The sequence below is a fragment of the Heloderma suspectum genome, chromosome 15, assembly GCF_057233095.1.
Source record: "Heloderma suspectum isolate Gila_16-S chromosome 15, 16-S_ref, whole genome shotgun sequence".
Lineage (NCBI taxonomy): Eukaryota > Metazoa > Chordata > Lepidosauria > Squamata > Helodermatidae > Heloderma > Heloderma suspectum.
In genome coordinates, this window is record NC_139472.1 from 15,848,309 (window position 1) to 15,867,448 (window position 19,140).

Sequence of the window (19,140 nt, forward strand, 5' to 3'; positions counted from 1 at the left end):
GGCCAAAACATTTTGCAGGCCAAGTTCCCCACCCCTGCCCTACACAGCACCAATCCCATGGAAATGGATCTGGAAAGCTCACTGTATTTGGATGGAAGGATATCCAGCTGTCCAGCAGCAAGCCAGAAAGAGATGGACCTGAGGATGCAAAAAGCTACCTGCCCATTTCCCAACTTGAGTGGGGAGTAGACGTGGCAAAGGATGGTTCTTAACACCACATGGTGCTTTGCCAAATCTCTGGCGTTCCTGGAATACATTCAAGCCATTTTGTGACCTGAGGCCAGGCAGCAAATGGTGCCCCAACCAAGTCAAGGTGCATAGTATCCAAGGCCAGCCAAGTTATTTCGGCACATGAAACAGAAAATCCCACCAACACCTCTCCTGGCACCCCCACAAAATAACAATAACATCAAATTAAATAACTAGCCATTTGCTGCCTTTCATGACAGACCAAACCTGCTGTTGAGCCAGTGGTCTCAATCTCCCTAACAGTAGGGCTGGTCCTAAATACAGCTGCCTGACATGTATTCCAGTCTTAGCCCCTTCCTAGCCTGCAGTCTATGCTTTTGCGACTCCATTGGCCAAATTATTAGTGAATTTGTATTACAAGCAAAGGCCTACATCGCAGGGATGAGTGAAGCTGACCATTTCTGGTGCATTTCTCTTTTGCGTGCTTTTGCCCTTAAGCTGGATTTCTCTCTCAACACACATATTCAAAGATATGTTTAAAATGCTGTAAACAGCGTCACCATATTCGGCGAGTGTGAAATCTCACAGACAGCAATGTCCCGATCGGCACATTTATCTGAGAGGTGTGGATCAGGTCCTTTTGTATGGGGATTTGCAAATACTGGAATCCTCAAGCATCCCAACTCAATAGTGAATGATGCACAGAGGCCTTGCTCCCCAGATCTGAAACAGTAACAAGGTATTTTGTATGCTGTAATCCAGGGGTGAGCAAACTTCATCCTTGCAGGAATTGCATGTTGTTGTTGTTTTTACTAGAACCCTGCAGTCTCCAAACTGAAGCCTGGTGCCATGGACATAACTTAGAATTAAAGAATTATGAGCCCAGGAATTTGTTTTGAGTGACAAAACGGAGAAGAGGTCAGAGTCCTTCCACCTACAAACCCAGTCCTGGGTACCTAAAGCTGTTTTCATTCCAGCAGTATGATTTGGAAGGAGCGGGGCTCATTACGCTGCTGGCTATTGTTTAGAAATGGTGAGTCAGAACTCCTTGCTGAATTGCTCAGAGATCTATCAACAGATGCAGATATACTTTATGTCCTCCCTGGTGCAGTCATCTAACCCCCACCCAAAAAAATGCCTAAAGTAAAATAGAGAAATAGATCCATCATTTTCTGTGACTGACAGGTAGCGTTGTTTTGCTGAACAGGATAGACCAAGCGATAGCTGGTTTGCACTGGGATGGTGCAGTCCCAAGGTCTATAAAACCTTGATGCTCTTTCTCAGCTCGGATCTTGAAAGCTTCAGAAGCACACCGAGAGGAGCTCGGGTGAGCAAGGAAGAATGATGGGGCTTCAGAGTTTGGTGAGCATCCTCAGTCCCTTGCTTGGCTAGGAGTAAGAATATCTCCACATCAGGCTTTTTATTAGAGCTGTGCACCGCTTCGGCCCAAAGCCCACGCTCCAGGCTGAAGTGGGCACTTCAGGCAGCTTCAGGCCGCCTCCGAGGAGAAGTGGAGGGGACCCGAAGTGGCCCAAAGTGAAGTGGATTGCTCCGAAGCACTTCAGTGTGCTTCAGAGCAATCCGGAAGCCAAGCCGCCACGCCGCCACCCAGCCTCCAGCTCCTTACCTGGGTCCTCTGGACATGTGCCGGCAGCTGGAGGGGGGGGAGTCATTTTTAAAATGGCAACTCCCTGTATTTCCGGAAATCCAGAAAATGGTTCCCCCCTTCCCCTGGAACAAGAAGACAGCTGCTGGCACGCATCCAGGGGGCCTAGGAGCTGGCAGCGGCTCCCCCAGTGGTGGTGCCCCCCCATGAAACAAGGGCCCAGGTAAGGAACTGGTGGTTGGGTGGCATCTGGGGGGGGGGGAGCAGGATTTGGATGTCCGAATCCAGCCTTGTAGGCCAAAGTGAATAGGGGGGGGGCGAATCAGCCCAAGCCAAATCGGGCCTGCTTCGGAAGCCATGAAGTGGCCTCCGGGTCAGATCACAGGGTCCACACACAGCCCTACTTTTTATCCCGCAACTTACCGGAGTTTCTGCTTCCAGATTCTTTGCGGAATTAAGATCAGCTCCTTACATGGGCTGACACAGGCTTTTTTCCGGGACTTCCTTTGTCTGCAAGTTCTACATGTTTCATTATACAGCCACTAGATGGCGCTGTGTTATAGTGGAACTATGCAATTTCACACAGCCTTTAAAAGCGGAATGCCATTTATTACTGCATTATTCCCGATCTTTTTCAACCTGGGATAAAGGTCAGAAAGTGTGGGAGACGCCCTGGAGGTTGACAACGTCATGTAAAGGACCCATAAACCTCTGTTAATGACTATTCACAAGTGAGCAACAAAAGCCTCATGTAGAAATGCTCTAAGTCTGCAATCCTATACCCGCTTACATGGGAACTCTGGGAGGTCACTGCTGAAAGGGCCTTGCAGTGCAATCTATCCATTGGTGGGGCTTAGTTCTGCGTAGACATGGATAGATGGCACTGCAAGGCACCACTTTGAGCAGTGATCTTCTAGTGCTCTGGGTCCAGCAGCTGCTTTAGCACAAAATCCGAAGCTGTTCATTTCTAACTGGTATTGGGGAAAATGTCCATCTCCTTCATGAAATCTAAGCTCTCTTCTCCCTGCTTTCATCTCCTTAGCTTCTTGTGACTGTCCTGGCTCTTCCAGCTTGTGGTAAGTGGACATATCTGCCTTCTCTCTGTAATCGGTGATCAGGATAACTGGTCCAAGTTAGCACCACCTGCTGATAAATGCCCGGGTGAAAACTTCCATCTTGGTGTATCCTTATTTTTTTCAAATTTCTAGATTATCATAATAGTTCCCTGGAGCCTCTAAAGAAGTCTCCCTAAAGCTCTGATAGCTGTGACCCCACAGAATTAAAACTGGAGGAAGCTTCACTCTTCACCCCAAATGGTGTTCTTTCAATGTGTAAGTGGAATATTTATGTATTTACTATTTAATACATTTATTCCCAGCCTTTGAAGGTAAATCCTCCCAAGGTGGCTCACATACAAAAATATCTGAAAAGTACAATACTCCTCCAAAATACTGCTTAAAACAAGACTATTATTATTATTAATAGCCAAAGCTGTCTCGGCAGTTTACAAAACCTAAAACATTAAAATACAATATACAAAGTTTAAAAGCGATTTACATAAAAGCACACAGACAATATACACAAACAACATATAACTAAAAACAGCTTTGAACAGTCAGTCATAACTAAAGACACATCCAGGACCGATTAAAACTCATCATGTGCTGCCAAATGCCTGGAAAAAGAGATCGGTCCGAACCTGGTGCCGAAAAGATAACAATGTTGGTGCCAAGCAGACCTCATCGGGGAGATAATTCCATAATTGGGGGCCACCACCAAGAAGACCTTCTCCCTTGTTGCTGCCTTCCGAGCTTCCCTCGGAGGAGGCACACAGAGGAGGACCTTAGATGCTGAACGTAGAGTAAATGTAAAGACTAAGAACAATTAAAACCATGAACATTAAACATGTTCCTAGCTCTCATGGTTAATCAGGAAAACAACAGCAGCAATGCTGCCTTATTAAAACCATGGGAGTTATAATGTCCCCTTCTTTGCTTTTTATAACTACTGCCAAACATAAAACAAAGTAAGTTGTGATCTTCCACTAGGAAAAAAAACCCCAAATCTTCAGTCAGGCAATATCTTTATTAGGACCAATCAAATATGCACAAAATTGTGGGCAGGCATTTGAGATCTCCAGATCTCTGTACCAGGCAAGGCATTACAAAAAGCAGTTAATGGCCAGCAAGGAACAACAGAGCCTCACAGCACTGTAAAGACCAATGGATCAAGGTGGCAAGAGAGCTTGTGCCTGGGCTGGCTATGACATACCTTGTTTGGCCCCAAGTTCCCAACGCATTTATTGCAGCAGACTCTTCCATGGGCTGGAGTCTACTTGTATGCACACCAGAATCAAGCACATAACTGCCCTACACAATTCAAATACGGGGGGGGGGGCTTTTGGAGCTTCCAGAAAAGGTTTTTCTTGTGCCATTACTCTGCCGCATTCATGGAATTTTACAAGGGGTCCCGATGACACTGTCTTCCATCTGTAACACTCCTGTGTTTTCCCTATTTCCCTACAGGCTATTTATGTTAGGGATGTACGAAAGTGACTTACCTTTCGCGGATTATGTTGATGGTGGGGGGGAGGCGTTCTGTCCCTCCCCCCGGAATCCTGCCCGGGGGGGGAGGCGCTCTGTTCCTCCCCCCGGAATCCTCGAATGGCCGGCTGTGCTCCGTGGCAGCTCCGCAGAGCAGCCGGCCAGGCCTGGCCCGGCCAGGCCAGAGCCGTCCGCAGCCGGATTTCTGGCCGTGGAGGGCTCTGGGTAACAAAACAAAACAAAACAAACCCCAACCGCATACACAAATGGCGGCGTCCCTTTTTCATTCACCGTTATTGCATCCCTTTTTCATTCACTGCTATTTGCGTCCCTTTTTCATTCACCGTTTTAGCCTACGTAAATCTTTACGTAGGCTAAAACGGCGAATCAAAAGGGGATGCAAATAGCGCCCGCTACGCTATTTGCGTTCCCTTCTTTTCGCCGTCATAGTCTACGTAAATATTTACGTAGATTAAGACGGTAAAAAGAAGGAACGCAAATGGTGGTGGCCATAGCCACCGAAGCCGCCGCTGGAGCTGCCACCAGAGCCGCCTCCGCCCAGAAGATCCGCCCCAGGTGAGTCTCGTCCCAGGGGGGATCCGTGGGGTGATGGGGGGGTGGCAGGCCGTTCCGCCACGGAGTTCGGGGGCCGAATGCACTGGCATTCGGCCTCACCGAGATCCGTGGCGGAATTCTCTGACATCCCTAATTTATGTAAGGGGAAGAGCACAGGGTGACCACACACTTCACAGGAAAACATGAGAAGAATTCAAGAGAGTTTTCAGCGTAGCCTGTAGGGATGGCAGAGAATTCCACCACGGATTCCAGTGAGGCCAGAATCTTTAGAATCTGGCCCCCTGGAATCTGTGGCAGAACGCCTCCTGCCCTGCCCCCCCCCGCAGAATCCCCCGGGACGGCACTTACTTGGGGCAGATGTGGCGGAAGCGGCGGCAGCGGTTCCGCCGGCAGCAGCTCCGGCAGTGGCGGCTGGTCTCCTGGCTGGCCGCGGCCAGGCTGCTGCGGCCGCCATTGGCGTCTTTGCAGCTGTGATAGGCTATGTAAGAATTTACGTAGCCTATCACAGCTACCCCCCCAAAAAAAACAGCGTACGCAAATAGCGGCCGCCATTTGCATCCAGCCAGGCCACCGTGATAGGCTATGTAAGAATTTACGTAGCCTATCATGGCTACCCGCCCCCCCAAAAAAACAGCGTACGCAAATGGCGGTGGCTTCGGCCGCCGCCATTTGCGTTCCCTAATTTTCGCCTTTTTATCCTACGTAAATATTTACGTAGGCTATTACGGCGAAAAAAAGGGGAACGCAAATAGCGTAGTGGGCGCTATTTGCGTTCCTTTTTTCCTGCCGTTTTATCCTACATAAATATTTACGTAGGCTTTTACAGCGAAAGAAAAGAAATGCAAATAGCGCCCACTTCGCTATTTGCAGTTCCCTTTTTTTCGCCGTAATTGCCTACATAAATATTTACGTAGGATAAAAAGGCAAAAATTAGGGAACGCAAATGGCGGCCGCCGTAGCCGCCGCCATTTGCATACGCTGGGTTTTTTTTGGGGGGGGGTTAGCCGTGATAGGCTACGTAAATTCTTACATAGCCTATCACGGCTGCCTGGCTGGATGCAAATGGCGGCTGCTACGGCAGCCGCCATTTGCGTCCACAGCAGCCTGTCCACGGCCGGAAATCCGGCTGCGGACGGCTGCTCCGCAGCCTGGCCATAGAGTGGAGCCGGCCATCGAGGATTTTGGGGGAGAGGACCGGATCGCCTCCCCGCCATCGAGGATTCCAGGGGGAGGGATGGAGTGCCACCCCCCACCATGAAAAATTCCGTGAAAAGGTGAGTTTCATACATCCCTAGTAGCCCACACAAGTCCACCCGTCATGCCAGCCAAGAACTTGCAACCGGTATGGCCTCATGATTAATCATCGCCTTAACACACGCCAGACAGTCGTATGAGAGATCGCAAGTTCTCGGCTGGCACGACGAGTGGACTTGTGTGGGCCACGCTGAAAACTCTCTTGAATTCTTCTCACGTTTGCCTCTGAAGTTTCCTCTGAAGGGCGTGGTCGCCCTGCACTCTTCCCCTTACATAAATAGCCTGTTTCCTCAAATTGTCGGTACCAACGACGAATGCTCTTTGGCATTGGCGGATCAATGCCAAAACGTTGAAACGCACGCTGCACCGCAATTGCGGCTTCAGTCTTGCCGAACTGCAGAACGCAAAACGCCTTGCGTTGCGGGGTCGCCATCTTGCGAATGACTGAGGCCAGGGGCTGTTTGTGCGCTGAGAGAGGCATCCAGCAGTGATCATTTGAAACTCCATGCCCCACCCTTTCAAGCGGTAAGAGTTTCATTCATGGGCGGTTCATGGTTGCAGAGGTATAGCGATTTCAAATCGGGTCCATCTTTTTGAACCGCCCTGTATAATTTTACTGTTTTGAATTGTGCTATCGTACATTGCCCAGAGTGGCCGGGTGACCGGCCAGATGGGCGATTAAGAAATTTAATAAATTAAAAAAAAATGTAAGCCGCCCTGGGTTCCTTGCAAGAGGAAAAAAAGGTGGGATATAAATGCAATAAATAAATTAAATAAATAGAGCAGATGTGACATTTATTTCATGAATGCAATTCACATGGACAAATTTTGTTATGCAAAGTTCAGGTGCAGAGGAGTCTGGGCAGCATCAGGACCACACAGCTTGGGGCAGGGAGAATTTGACCCATCACCATGGTCCCAACAGAAATCCTCCCCCAAGCTGTTATTTGGTGCCAGTGCAAATAACCGCTTGAGGTGGCCAGTTTCATTGGGACTGGTATGTGTGTGTGTTAAACTCTCCCACCCCAGCCCCTGTGGTCCCAATCCTGCTCAGGCTCCTTCATGGCTTCTATTTACATAACAAAAGACACACATCAACTGCATGCATGGAATTAACTCCATGTCTAGTTAGGCCCTTAGCACATTTAGGGTGCAATCCTCTGCATGCCTAGACAGAGGAAAGGCCTACAGCATTCCCCAGCTTGCCATGCTGGCTTCGGAATGATGGGAGTTGTAGGGCTTTTTCTGTCTAAACATGCAGAGGATTGCACCCTAAATCATGAACATGGGAAGCTAACTTATACCACATCAGACCATTGGCACAACTAACTCAGCATTTTATTAATTACTTCTTTATTTGATTGTATTCCACCTGTACACACACACACACACACACACACACACAGTACTCAAGCCAAGCCAGTGAACAGTAATAAAACCAAGATTAAAATAAACTTAATTCAAACAATCATGACATCAGATTAAGAACACAGTTAACCCAACCCAATAGAATTTGCTCCAGCAGCAGACCAGTTGTCTAATAATACCAGCAACTAAATCTCTGTGTGTGTGTGTGTGTGTGTCACACACACACACACACACACACACACAGCTGCTGAAAAAGAGTGCTTGGAAGAAAACCAGGAGTGGGTTTTTGTGTGAAAGGATGTTTTTCTGGTGCTTGATGTTGGTACTGATCACAAATCCCTGTGCTAAGTATGTGCTTAGGGGCACCCTCTTCCTTAATTCTTAGCATATATCTCCCCGTCTGAGCCACTATTTTGCACCTAGCTCCAGTTGGTGGATTTCAGGTTCCTCGTATATATAAAAAAGAAAGTCCTGCAAGTCTGAAATCTGCCCGGCAGATTGTTTTGGTTAACCCCCACTCATATTTTCCTACAAACCAGAAAACCCCGAACCTACAATGAAACTTCGAATTTGAAACACGAAAGGTCGCTTTCTTGACATTTGACATGCAAAAGTAGGTTTTCTGTTCACGTTTGCACTAACAGATGCATTGTGTTAGACCTTTTTTTATATTCCCTTCCACTCAAAAACTTCCCCTTCTCCTTTGTCTCTGGGGCAAAGTGTCACGGTTGGTTTCTCTCTGTCTCTCTGTCTCTCCTCAGTTTCCGCTTGCCTCACACGTTGGTTCGACCGGGATGACCCTTCAGGGGTGGGAGACTATGAAACAACTGTTGACTTGAGGAAGGAATACCCCGATGAGATTTGCCTTCACCCCGTCGGCATTGAAGCGCAGACCCTGGATGGGATCCCAGCATCTGACACGGGACAGACCTTTAATCCGTGAGTCATGTTGGGGCAGTTTCAGAGAATCGATGGTGACTGGATTCTCATATTACTCTTTGTCTATGTTTCCAAGTAAGGGGCAAGAATACACAGCAACAGGGCAATCCTGAGTGGTGCTGGGGGCAGGGAATGATGAAGCAGATCTCCTCCCTCATCCCCAGTCCTGCTGGTTTACACTGGCCAAGGTGGAAGACAGGGCTGGTCTTGCCCAGTGTTTGAGCATGCAGGATTCTTGAATTTTCATTTCCCCCCACCCACTGACAGCAGTAGCTTGGAAAACAGGTGAGTAAGGAGTGACATGACAGAGGTGTACAGAATTACGTATGGTGTGGAGAATGTGGATAGGGAGACCTCCCTCTCCCATAATTCTAGAACCCAATGGGGGCATCCCATGAAGCTGATTGGTGGGAGATTCAGGACAGACACAAGGAAGGACGTCTTCAGACAGCGCAGAGTCAAACCATGGAATAACTTCCTCAAGATGTAGTGATGGCCACCAGTTTGGATGGCTTTCAAAGGGGGTTAGACAAATTCCTGGAGGAGAAGGCTATCAGTGGCGACTAGTCCTGATGGCTATGTGCTACCTCAACTTTCACAGGCAGTAGGCCTATGCACACCAGTTGCTGGGGAACATGGGTGGGAGGGTGCTGTTGCACTCATGTCCTGCTTGTGGGTTTCCCGTGGGCAGCTGGTTGGCCACTGTATGAACAGAATGCTGAACTAGATGGACCCTTGACCTGATTCAGCAGGGCTCTTTTCACGTTCTTAGTATATTTGGGGGAAATCATTACACCAGCTCCAGGGCTAAAGTAGCTGATGGGCCTAGATAAGGTCTATCTGGGGGGAACACAGAGGCTTTGGATCTGGTGGCTTTGGATCCACCATTTCGGGTCGTTCTGCCTGTTACTGCCAGCAGGAGAACTCCTGGTGGTAGCTTCCTCCCTATGCAGATGCAGCTGGGGCTTCACCATGGCTGAGCCCCCCTCCATACACACACACACACAACTCTCCCCTCTTCTGGCATAGTGGAGAGGCACCAATGCACCATCCTAACACCCTCCAGCCAACAAGGAGAGCTTCGGCTATTGGGCGGTATAGAAATGAAATAAATAGATAAAGATTTACACACTTTGGTATTATCAGTGACTCCTACGTGAGTCAGCATGTACAATATTCCTTGTTTTTCCCCCATAGTGTGCCTGAATCATTTAAAGTATTGCTTCCGAGAGTACGCAAATCATAGCTGTGAAGAAATAAAACTTCTTCTTCTTCTTCTTATGAAAATAATAGCCGCGGGGAAGTCTGAGCGGCGCTGTCCCAGCCCCAAAGCTGCTGCTTGCATTTCAAGGGAAGCTTTCATTGGTGACAATACAATGCATGCTTATCCAGTGGTGTGGTGGTAAACTCTGAAGGGCAGGCATTCATCATGACAGTCTCTATAGTCTAGGGATGTACGAAAGTCACTTACTTACCTTTTCGAAGGGTGACATTCATGGTGGGGGGGAGGTGCTCCATCCCTCCCCCTGAAATTCTCCCTGGCCAGCTCCGCTCCGGACATCCGGCCGCTGGGCAGCCTGCACAGGGACACAAATGGCGGCCACCATACCCACCGCCATTTGTGTCCCTGTATTTTGCTGTGATGGGCTACGTAAATATTTACGTAGCCTATCACAGCAAAAAACAAAGCAGCGAACGCAAATGGTGGTGGCTATGGCGGCCGCCATTTGTGTTCCCTTTTTTTCGCCATGATAGGCTACGTAAATATTTACATAGCCTATTACGGCCAAAGACAGGGGCGCAAATGGCGGCCACTATGCCATTTGCGTTCCCTTTTTTTCCGTGATAGGCTATGTAAATACTTGCATACCCTATCACGGCCTCCGCAGGGACACAAATGGTGTCCCTGTGTTAGCTGTGATAGGCTACGTAAGTATTTACGTAGCCTATCACCGTTATAATGAAGAAGCAAATGGCGGCCGCAGATGCAGCTGTCATTCGCAAAGCAGCGCAAACGGCAGCAGGTAAGTGCTCCGTTTCGCATGCCTTTCGCGGGGTGGGGGGGCAGGGGGCTTCATTCCGCCACAGATTTCGGGGGGCCAAATGCACTGGCATTCGGCCTCACTGGGATCCGTGGCAGAATTCTCTGACATCCCTATTATAGTCCCATGCCCAAGGAGAGTCCGAAAATTCACGTTGCTGTGTTGATCCATATCAAGAAACTTCCATCTGTCCTGAACATCCGCTGCTAGGAACTTTGCACAAATTCCCCCTCCATTCTTCTGCTCTGCCATGAAATTTGCGTAGTTTTTGTGATCCCACTCACTGCTCTGTAACATTCATTTACATGTGACAGCTAGCAATGGAGGTGTTTCATTTCAAGCACGAAACTTACTTCAGTGTAATGTGAAGCAGCCTTTTTAAAAAAGGTGTTCACTAGCAAGGGAAACTCCCACACCCACACACATCACATTGCAAAAAGGAAATCTGTTTCTGAGCCCTTATGAACACTGGAACATGGTCACAGGCTGGGTGTCAGGGTTGGATCGGAGCCCATACAGCCCCAAAGCAGTTCTGATTCTGAGGAAGAGATAGAAACCATGGGAGAGGAACCCGCGTGCTGTTCAGAGGTGCCGCCGGAGCAAGAGCCCCTCCCTGCTCACATTCATGAGAGTGGTAGCGAGCCTGGCAGGCAGGGGGAGGGACAATTGGAGCTTGCTAGCGAACATCCTTTTATTTGTTTGACGTTATACTGAAGGCAGCACGCTCACCCCAAAGCCGCCTCTCTCCTGCAGCACTTTCTCTTGACTCCCCACCCCCTTGTCAATATTCTCCACCTTGGTGCTTCCCTTGCTAGCAAACACCTTTTTAAAATAAAAACTACTTCATGTTACACTGAAGTAGGCTTCCTGCATGAAACAAAACTTCATTATGTCAATGTCCTTGTAAATGTCATCCTGCCTTTTCTCCTGCAGTCACTAGCTCCGTTGCTAGCTGTCAGATGTACAGGGTGACAGAGCAGTGAGAGGGGTCGCAAAAATAACGCAAAATTCATGGCAGAGCAGTAGAATGGAGGGGAAATTTGTGCGAATCTCATGGCAGAGCCGTAAAATGCAGGGGAAATTTGCACAGAATTCCTAGCAGCGGTCATTCGCTCCTGCAGACATGCACAGGAGTGAAAATAAAAAATAAAACAAAACTTGTAAATGTGTTTGGGACACTCTCTGGTGTCCTTTCTTCATGATTACTAGAAGAAGAAAAAACCCATCCTGAGGAGGAGAATGGAGGGGAAATTTGCACAAATCTCATGGCAGAGAAGTAAAACACAGGGGAAATTTGCACAAAATTCCTAGCAGCAGTCATTGCTCCTGTGCGCATGCACAGCAGTGAAATCTTTTTAAGAATAAAAACCTTGTGAATGCATTTGGGGCACTCTCTGGTGTCTCTTCTTCATGATTACTAGAACAAAAAATCCATCCTGAGACTGACAAGGGATGAGGGAGAAGGGCAGCAGCACTAGTGAGATCGCGAGGAGCAGCAGGGATTTTCGCCATTCTTGCCGGCCAGGTTTCTCCATTGCTAGCTGTCAGAAGTACATAAAGGTTACAGAACACTGAATGAGAATACAAATGTTATGCTAAATTCGTGGCAGAGAAGTAGAACAGAGGGAAAATTGGTGGAAATTTCATGTGAGGAAAAATAAAAATAAAGTTTGTAAAACTTCCCCAAGTTTATAAGTGCTTGGGAAATTATTTCTTTTGTGTGATCTGATGCAGCGGGGGCTGCGGGGAGGAGTTTCCCTCACCAGGCGGCAACCTCAACGGAGCAACTGCAGAAAAGGTGTTGATATAGGGACAGAGGAAATGAGGATTTCTGCTACAAAGTCCCCTGGGATACGTGCCAGCAGAGGGCTATAGGACTGGGAGGGACTGTGGGAGAAACAAGCCATGACAACTGTCAGGATTCCTTTTGCCCCCACTTAACTACTAACGCTGGTACACACAGAGAGAGTGAAGAGGCTTCAGTCTACAGCTTTTAATCTATTACTTCACAGGGTCACACAGATGCAAATTCTCAGTGACTCTCAGTCTGCAAGGAAATGCCTTCAGGGGGTTCAAAAGGGAGTTATGAAAGTTGCCCGCCATTTGAAAAGGGAGGCGGTCTCACTAGTCTGACTTAAGGGTTGGGGGAGGTCTCTCTCTCTCGTGAGGCTTCTGAGTGCCGCCTTTCACGCAAGGCCAATCGGGTAGACCAAGTTCAGCCCCGGGCATCTCTCTTTTTGCTCTGCGCCTGGCATCTATTAATTCAGATTCCCCAAACTCCGCCTCCCCCTGTTCGCTGTCTCTCACAGGTGGGGGTGAAGAGGGACCCTCCTCCCCTGCCAGCTGGACCTTTGAAACCTGAGGAGTCTGCCTAGTCATGTCTGGAACAGCCTGGGAAAATACTTCCCCCATGTCTGGCAGTTCTCCTTCAGAATCGGAACTAACATCCCACTCCTTGTGCTCAGAAACACCTCTGACAGCAAGCCACCGAGCAGGACAAGGCCCCCACCCCCCATGTCTTTTTCCCAGGGTGCTTTAGCATGACGTGCAACTGCGCCCACTTTGCATTGCAACAGGGAGCAATACGTTGGTGCTGGGAAAATTCATTTCCCTCCAGCTACTGTGAGGATTGCACCTAAGCTCAGAGGGAACAGGGAATTCGGGGGGGGGGGGCGGCAGATGACATCAGCACCCCTCCTTATCAAAAAGTGCCAGTGCTGCAACCCTGTGAGACCTGGCTACACTATACCAATGACGCTCTCTCTCTCTATAACTGCTCCTCTTTTGCCCTGCCTCCCTTTCTCAGTCACTGTTTGTTCAGTCAAGTTGCTTCTCTCTCCCTCTGTTGTTGTTCTAGGTTTAACCCTGCTGAAGGATTTGCTTGTGTCAACCGAGACCAGTACGGAATTTCCTGCCGGGATTACAGAGTCCGTTTTATCTGCCCTCCGGAATTCTGCTCAGGTGAGCCTACCAGGACATCTTGTGGTGAGACAGGAGAAGGTACCACTCCCGCGTAAGCTATGCCTGCCGAACGCTACCACGCCAACTGCTCAGAGCTTAGAGGCACATATGCCTGTGTAACACCACTACACCAACTGCTCAGAAGTTCAAGGCAGTAGTCTTTATAGCTTGAGAGCAAGAATATATATATATATATATATATATATATATATATATATTGTTTGGAACAGGGGTGAACAATTTGTGGCCTCCGGATGTTGCTGGCCTACAACTTCCATCATCACGCACATTGGCTAGGCTGAGCTGGGGCTGATGGGATTTGCAGTTCAACAACAGCGGAAAGGCCACGTGTTCCCCACCGCTGGTTTAAAACATTCTGTGTAAACATTTGCAGAAGAGCGATGTGGGCGAGAGAGCTGCTCATCACGCAGGCATGAGCTTCTTGGCGCTTGTGACATTTGCATAACTGGGTTCTGTTCAGCAAAAAGTGAATTGGTTGGCTGGGGGCAGAATCACATTTTCCTAGTGACAAAACATTGTGGTTGAGTGCCGGAAAAAGAAGAAGAAGGCTTCCTCACAGCAGAAATGCTAGTTCATGGAAATATCCCCTGTAACGATGGAGTAAAAGGTTGCATTTACTGCACGGTAAATCAAATGTTGTCGTAATTTTATTTGCATTATTTCACAGCAAAGGCCTTGTACAGGCACAATTAGAATATATCATTTTAATTTCATAATTAAAAACAATAATAATGCACATAAGACGCTGAACTGCAGACCGGAAGATCGGCAGGACAGCAGTTCGAGACCCGAGTGCCGCATGACGGAGTGAGCTCTGTCTTCAGTCCCAGCTCCTGCCAACCTAGCAGTTTGAAAGCAAGAAATTGCCAGTAGATAAATAGGTACCACTTCAGCAGGAAAAGTAACAGCGTTCCGTGCACCTCAGTGTTCAGTCATGCTGGCCACATGACCATGGAAGCGTCTTCGGACAGCGCTGGCTCTTTGGCTTTGAAATGGAGATGAGCACCACACCCTAGACTGTCGGACACGACTGGTTGGGGACACCTTTTACCTTTAATAATTTTGCATGCATAACAATTCACTTATCACCAAAACAATAAAACAGAGCACAGCCCTCCCAAAGTTCTGTCGTTTGGCTTGAGTTCACAACAAAAATATAAGTGAAACTTCTCTCTGAAGCTCGATTTTTCTGCTGGCCAAAGAAAGAAAACAGTCTCTACTCAGTTCACGCCAGCTCTGCAGCAATCTTCCCAAAACGGACCAGGATGCAGCAACACACAGGAACAGCTAGTTAAACAGCCCTGCCTCAAGGGTTCAGGGTCTTACAGAGAGGAGAAAGCTTGCTTTCTCCACACTGCATTTTGGTAACTGCCTAAAATGGTGACCACTCCCTATCTTGCTACTTTTCTGAGCATGTGCAGGAATCATAATCATAATCACTCTTTATTATGGTCGAATGACCAAAATAGCACAGTAATCAACATAAAACACGTTGACCAATAACAGGAAATAAGACTATATATGTATGAAACCAAAAAATTACAAAAGTTCTAGACATTTCAGAAAAGTTCTAGACATTTCAAAGATATATATACACTGAGTGAATTGACTAAATTCTTGACGGATTTTGCTTGCTGCTGCAAAAAAATTGGCAGCAATAATGGATGCTTTTTTATCAGAGAGAAATAAAAGGACATAAAATGCATACGAGCGTTCTGGCAGTTTAGATAAAATGGGATCGATAAAAGTTTTACGAATGTCACAATAAAAAAGACAGTACAATGAATATGGGTCACTGTTTCAATCTCTCCTGAGTTACAGGGACACTTCCGTTCGTAATAGGGAGTTTTACTCAGCTGTCTTGGAGGGCAGAATCTGCCCTCCAAGACAGCTGAGGGAGGGAATTGAGACGTGCCCATGTAAAAGCTCTGCGGTTCTTCTGGACTGAGAGTGAATAGAAGTAATCTGCTGGTTTGTGAAGTCGAAGTGCAGTATCAATTAAAGTGGAATTTGAAGTTAAACTCGTCAACTTGATATTCAATATCTGCTAGGCATTGCCTGATGGGCCGCGGTGGCTTAGTGGTTAGACGCTGAATTGCAGACCGGAAAGTCAGCAAGACAGCAGTTTGAGACCCGAGTGCTGCGTGACGGAGTGAGCTCCTGTCTTCATTCCCAGCTCCTGCCAACCTAGCAGTTCAAAAGCAAGAAACTGCAAGTAGATAAATAGGTACCGCTTCGGCGGGAAAGGTAACAGCGTTCCGTGCACCTCGGTGTTCAGTCATGCCGGCCACATGACCACGGAAGCGTCTTCGGACAGCGCTGGCTCTTCGGCTTAGAAACGGGGATGAGCACCGCACCCTAGAGTCGGACACAACTGGCTGGGGACACCTTTACCTTTTTTAGGCATTGCCTGAGCGTTGCTCTGGCCTTCTCATACCCCAGAGAAATCAAATAACTAGGGGAGAGTCCATAAGACAAAAGCTTTTGAGATAAAACTTTAGTCCAGAAAGATTGAGAAGGTACATCCTGAAAGATTAATAGAGCTACGCCTGCTGGAGAAAAAAATAACTTTAACCAAAAGTTAAAAATGGCAAGCCAGGCCCTAGTTTCAGCCTTCTGAAGGCCAACTCTCTGGTACTCTCAAAGCAGCATTGGAAACACCGCGGGGCACCTGGAGAATAGCCCTCAGAAATGTTGATTGTACTGCTTTCACAGGGGCAAAACTGGGATAAGGGCCAAGGTGTGTGCCGTACAAGAATTGGGCTAAAGATTTGGCCACAAATAGCTTTACTGCTGCCAGTACATAGTGACCTCCTCTTGTATGGAAGAAATTTAAAATAGCAGTAGAACTTCTTTGGGCTGTCTGGGTGGCATATTCTGCGTGTGCCTTCCAGCTGCCATTGGCTTGGAAAACAACACCCAGGTATTTAAAGATTTTTGCCTGCTCAATCTTACGGCCGTTAACAATCCAACTGTATGTCCTCGGTCTTTTGGCAAAGACCATGACCGTTGTCTTCTGATAATTCATTTGCAGATGTTCATCATGACAATATTGGGCCAGGGCCTGCAAGGCTCTCTTCAAGCCCAGAAGAAGGGGGCAGGGAGAGGGCAACTGAGTGCTGGAGGTGACACTGTCAAGGAGGAGATGGGCCCTCTCAGAGAGGAGAGCCCATTGAGAGCATCATCCCTATTAATTTGCGTGTTTAATGTATGGCTTAGCCCCCTGTCAAGACTGCAGACTTCCCAAGCCAACTTAACGGTATAAAACATAGACCTCCGTATCAATTAACACATTTATGCAATCATAAATCAGTTCTAGAGAAATGTTAAGCATGAACCAGTTAAAACAAGCCAGAGCAAACACTCTGAGATCAAGATCGGAGGCCCTGCCTATAAAAGCAATTGGGCTGGCTGGGATGAGAGACGGGACCTACTCAGTCACAGCCTTGCACTTGTGGAACTCTGTTCCAATTGATGTTCACCAGGCCCTATTATTACAGGCCTATTTACCTTGGCCCGTAATTGGCTTTATTGGATGCTCTTGTGTATATGGTGCTATTTTGGAATAGGCTTTATTATAATTGGCTTTGTAATTTGTAATTGGCTTTATTGGATGCTCTTGTGTATATGGTGCTATTTTGATTTTAACATTTGTTTTTATTATTGTTTTCATCATTGTTTCACTGTGTTCTGTAGTTTTAATTTTTTTTGTATGCCACCTTTAAATCTTTGAAATAAACAATAAAAGCAGCATTATCTCAGTGAAAAACAGCACATATAAGAATGTTTCAGTTAAAAACCAAAGAAAACAAATACGTTTTTTAAACCCTCTTAAAAACAACAGATGGAGCCAGCTGTATATTTCTTGGGAGGGAATTCCATAGTCAGGGGCCACCACTTAGAAGGTTCTCTCTCTACTACTTCCTGCCAGTGTTTTAGACCTTAATGGCAGGACGGTGAGCTGGGCCGGCTGTTCGCCAAACTGGAAGCCAACATGGATGTGAGTCTTGCCTTGATTTCTCTCTCTCTCTCTCTCTTCTTTAGGGTGCACAACACGTTGGTTTGATCGGGACAACCCCTCAGGAAATGGAGACTATGAACTCTCTTCCAATCTACGGATAGAATACCCTAATGAGATCTGTGATAATCCCATTGCAATCAATGCAAGAACCCTGGATGGGATTCCTGCCCTGCAGACGGGACAAACGTTTTCAGTGTGAGGAAATCTTTTTGGCGATACTCGTGACGTGTGAGAGAGTTTGTGCTAGAGCTGTGCGCAAATGGCCTCTTGACATTCTCCACCTGACTTGTGGGCAGAGAAATTTGGGAGACAATTTTACTGAATTTTTCCGGGGGGCGAGGGGAGAAATCCTCAACTGTTTCTCCCAGGTAGGGCTCCCCATTGGCAGGGCTTGTAGCCCAGCTGCTTTCTTTTTTTTTCTGAGGGTTTGGGGGGTCTTCGTGCTGCAACAGCATCAACTGTCTTGGCAGGCCAGCCCCTAGTTTGTACTGACCACAATGCAGGTGGGGGCAGTGTGGTGTCCTGCTCCAGGGCTGAGGTGGAGTTAGTGCTCTGCCCAGATCTGTCTTCCAATTTCCTGAAAGTTTTCTCCCCGCATGAAAGAGGCTTCCATTCTTCTGCCTCATTCAGGATATTTTATCATTTATTTTTGTGGTGTTCTTGAGCTTACCTAATCCCAGCAAGCTTCCCAGGCTGCCTGCACATCCAGATGTGAAAAAGCCCTGTGGGAGGAATTACCTCATGGTGCCTTAAACTGGACCTTCACTGAAGTGTAGGAAGCTGAGGAGGCTACAGGCTGCTGGAGAGATGATTGTACAATGAAAAACAGGACACTTGGCTCTCTCCTTGGACAGCTCCTAAGTAAGGTAAGCGCAAGACACACAAACCCGACCCTTGAGAATTTCTCCGTATTTTTTTCAGTATTGAAGTTCTTCTCGAAAGCCAGTTCTCTTCTATCGAATTGAATGTGAATGGTAGAAAAACATGTGGGAGAAATTTTTGGCACAGTACTAGTTTGCATATTTAGAATGCCAGGATGAGTCTTCCTGCAGCTGCTCTCGTCTGCTCCCGGCTGGGCCACATTCCAAGACCAGGCCTTTCCGACCATTCGGGATGGCTTTCCCAGCAATATCTCTCTGAACGCATTGCTTCTTGTTCCTTTCTTGCACTCGTTTATAAACAGGGCCCATAACCGCTAGCTAGCACAGCCTGAATATAGATATTTCTCTGCCTAATAGGTCTTATAGATCAGGGCTGGACAGAAGGTAGATCAGGATCTACAGGTAGATCTCCAGGTGATTTGAAATAGATCTCCAAGGATTTCTGATACCAAATCATTCAACAATAGCATAAGAACATAATAAGAGCCACATACAGCCAGTGTGGTGTAGTGGTTAGAGTGTTGGCTTGGGACTCGGAGGATCCGGGTTCTAGTCCCCACTCGGCCGTGGAAGCTCACTGGGTGACTCTGGGCCTGTCACAGACTCTCAACTAGGGGTGGACGAAAGTCCCTCACCTGTCCTCGAAGGACGTTCGCGGTGGGGGGGAGGTGCTTTGCTGCTCCCCCCGCGAAGTTCCGGCCCGGGAGGGGAGGCTTCCCGCCTCGGCCCGGCCGAAATT

At 47.7% G+C, this 19,140-nt stretch overlaps 1 protein-coding gene across 1 annotated transcript in view; it reads left to right on the top strand.

Moving 5' to 3' along the window:
• Nucleotides 1–1,476: 1,476 nt before the first annotated feature.
• Nucleotides 1,477–19,140, top strand: part of LOC146335396 (uncharacterized) — a 32,802-nt gene continuing 15,138 nt past the window's right edge. Inside the window, exons 1-5 of the mRNA XM_084822340.1 lie at nt 1,477–1,551; nt 2,838–2,871; nt 8,298–8,475; nt 13,375–13,478; nt 17,544–17,715. Of these exons, the coding sequence (XP_084678466.1) occupies nt 1,531–1,551; nt 2,838–2,871; nt 8,298–8,475; nt 13,375–13,478; nt 17,544–17,715 (509 nt within the window). The 5' untranslated portion in view covers nt 1,477–1,530. The remainder of the gene's footprint in view (nt 1,552–2,837; nt 2,872–8,297; nt 8,476–13,374; nt 13,479–17,543; nt 17,716–19,140) is intronic.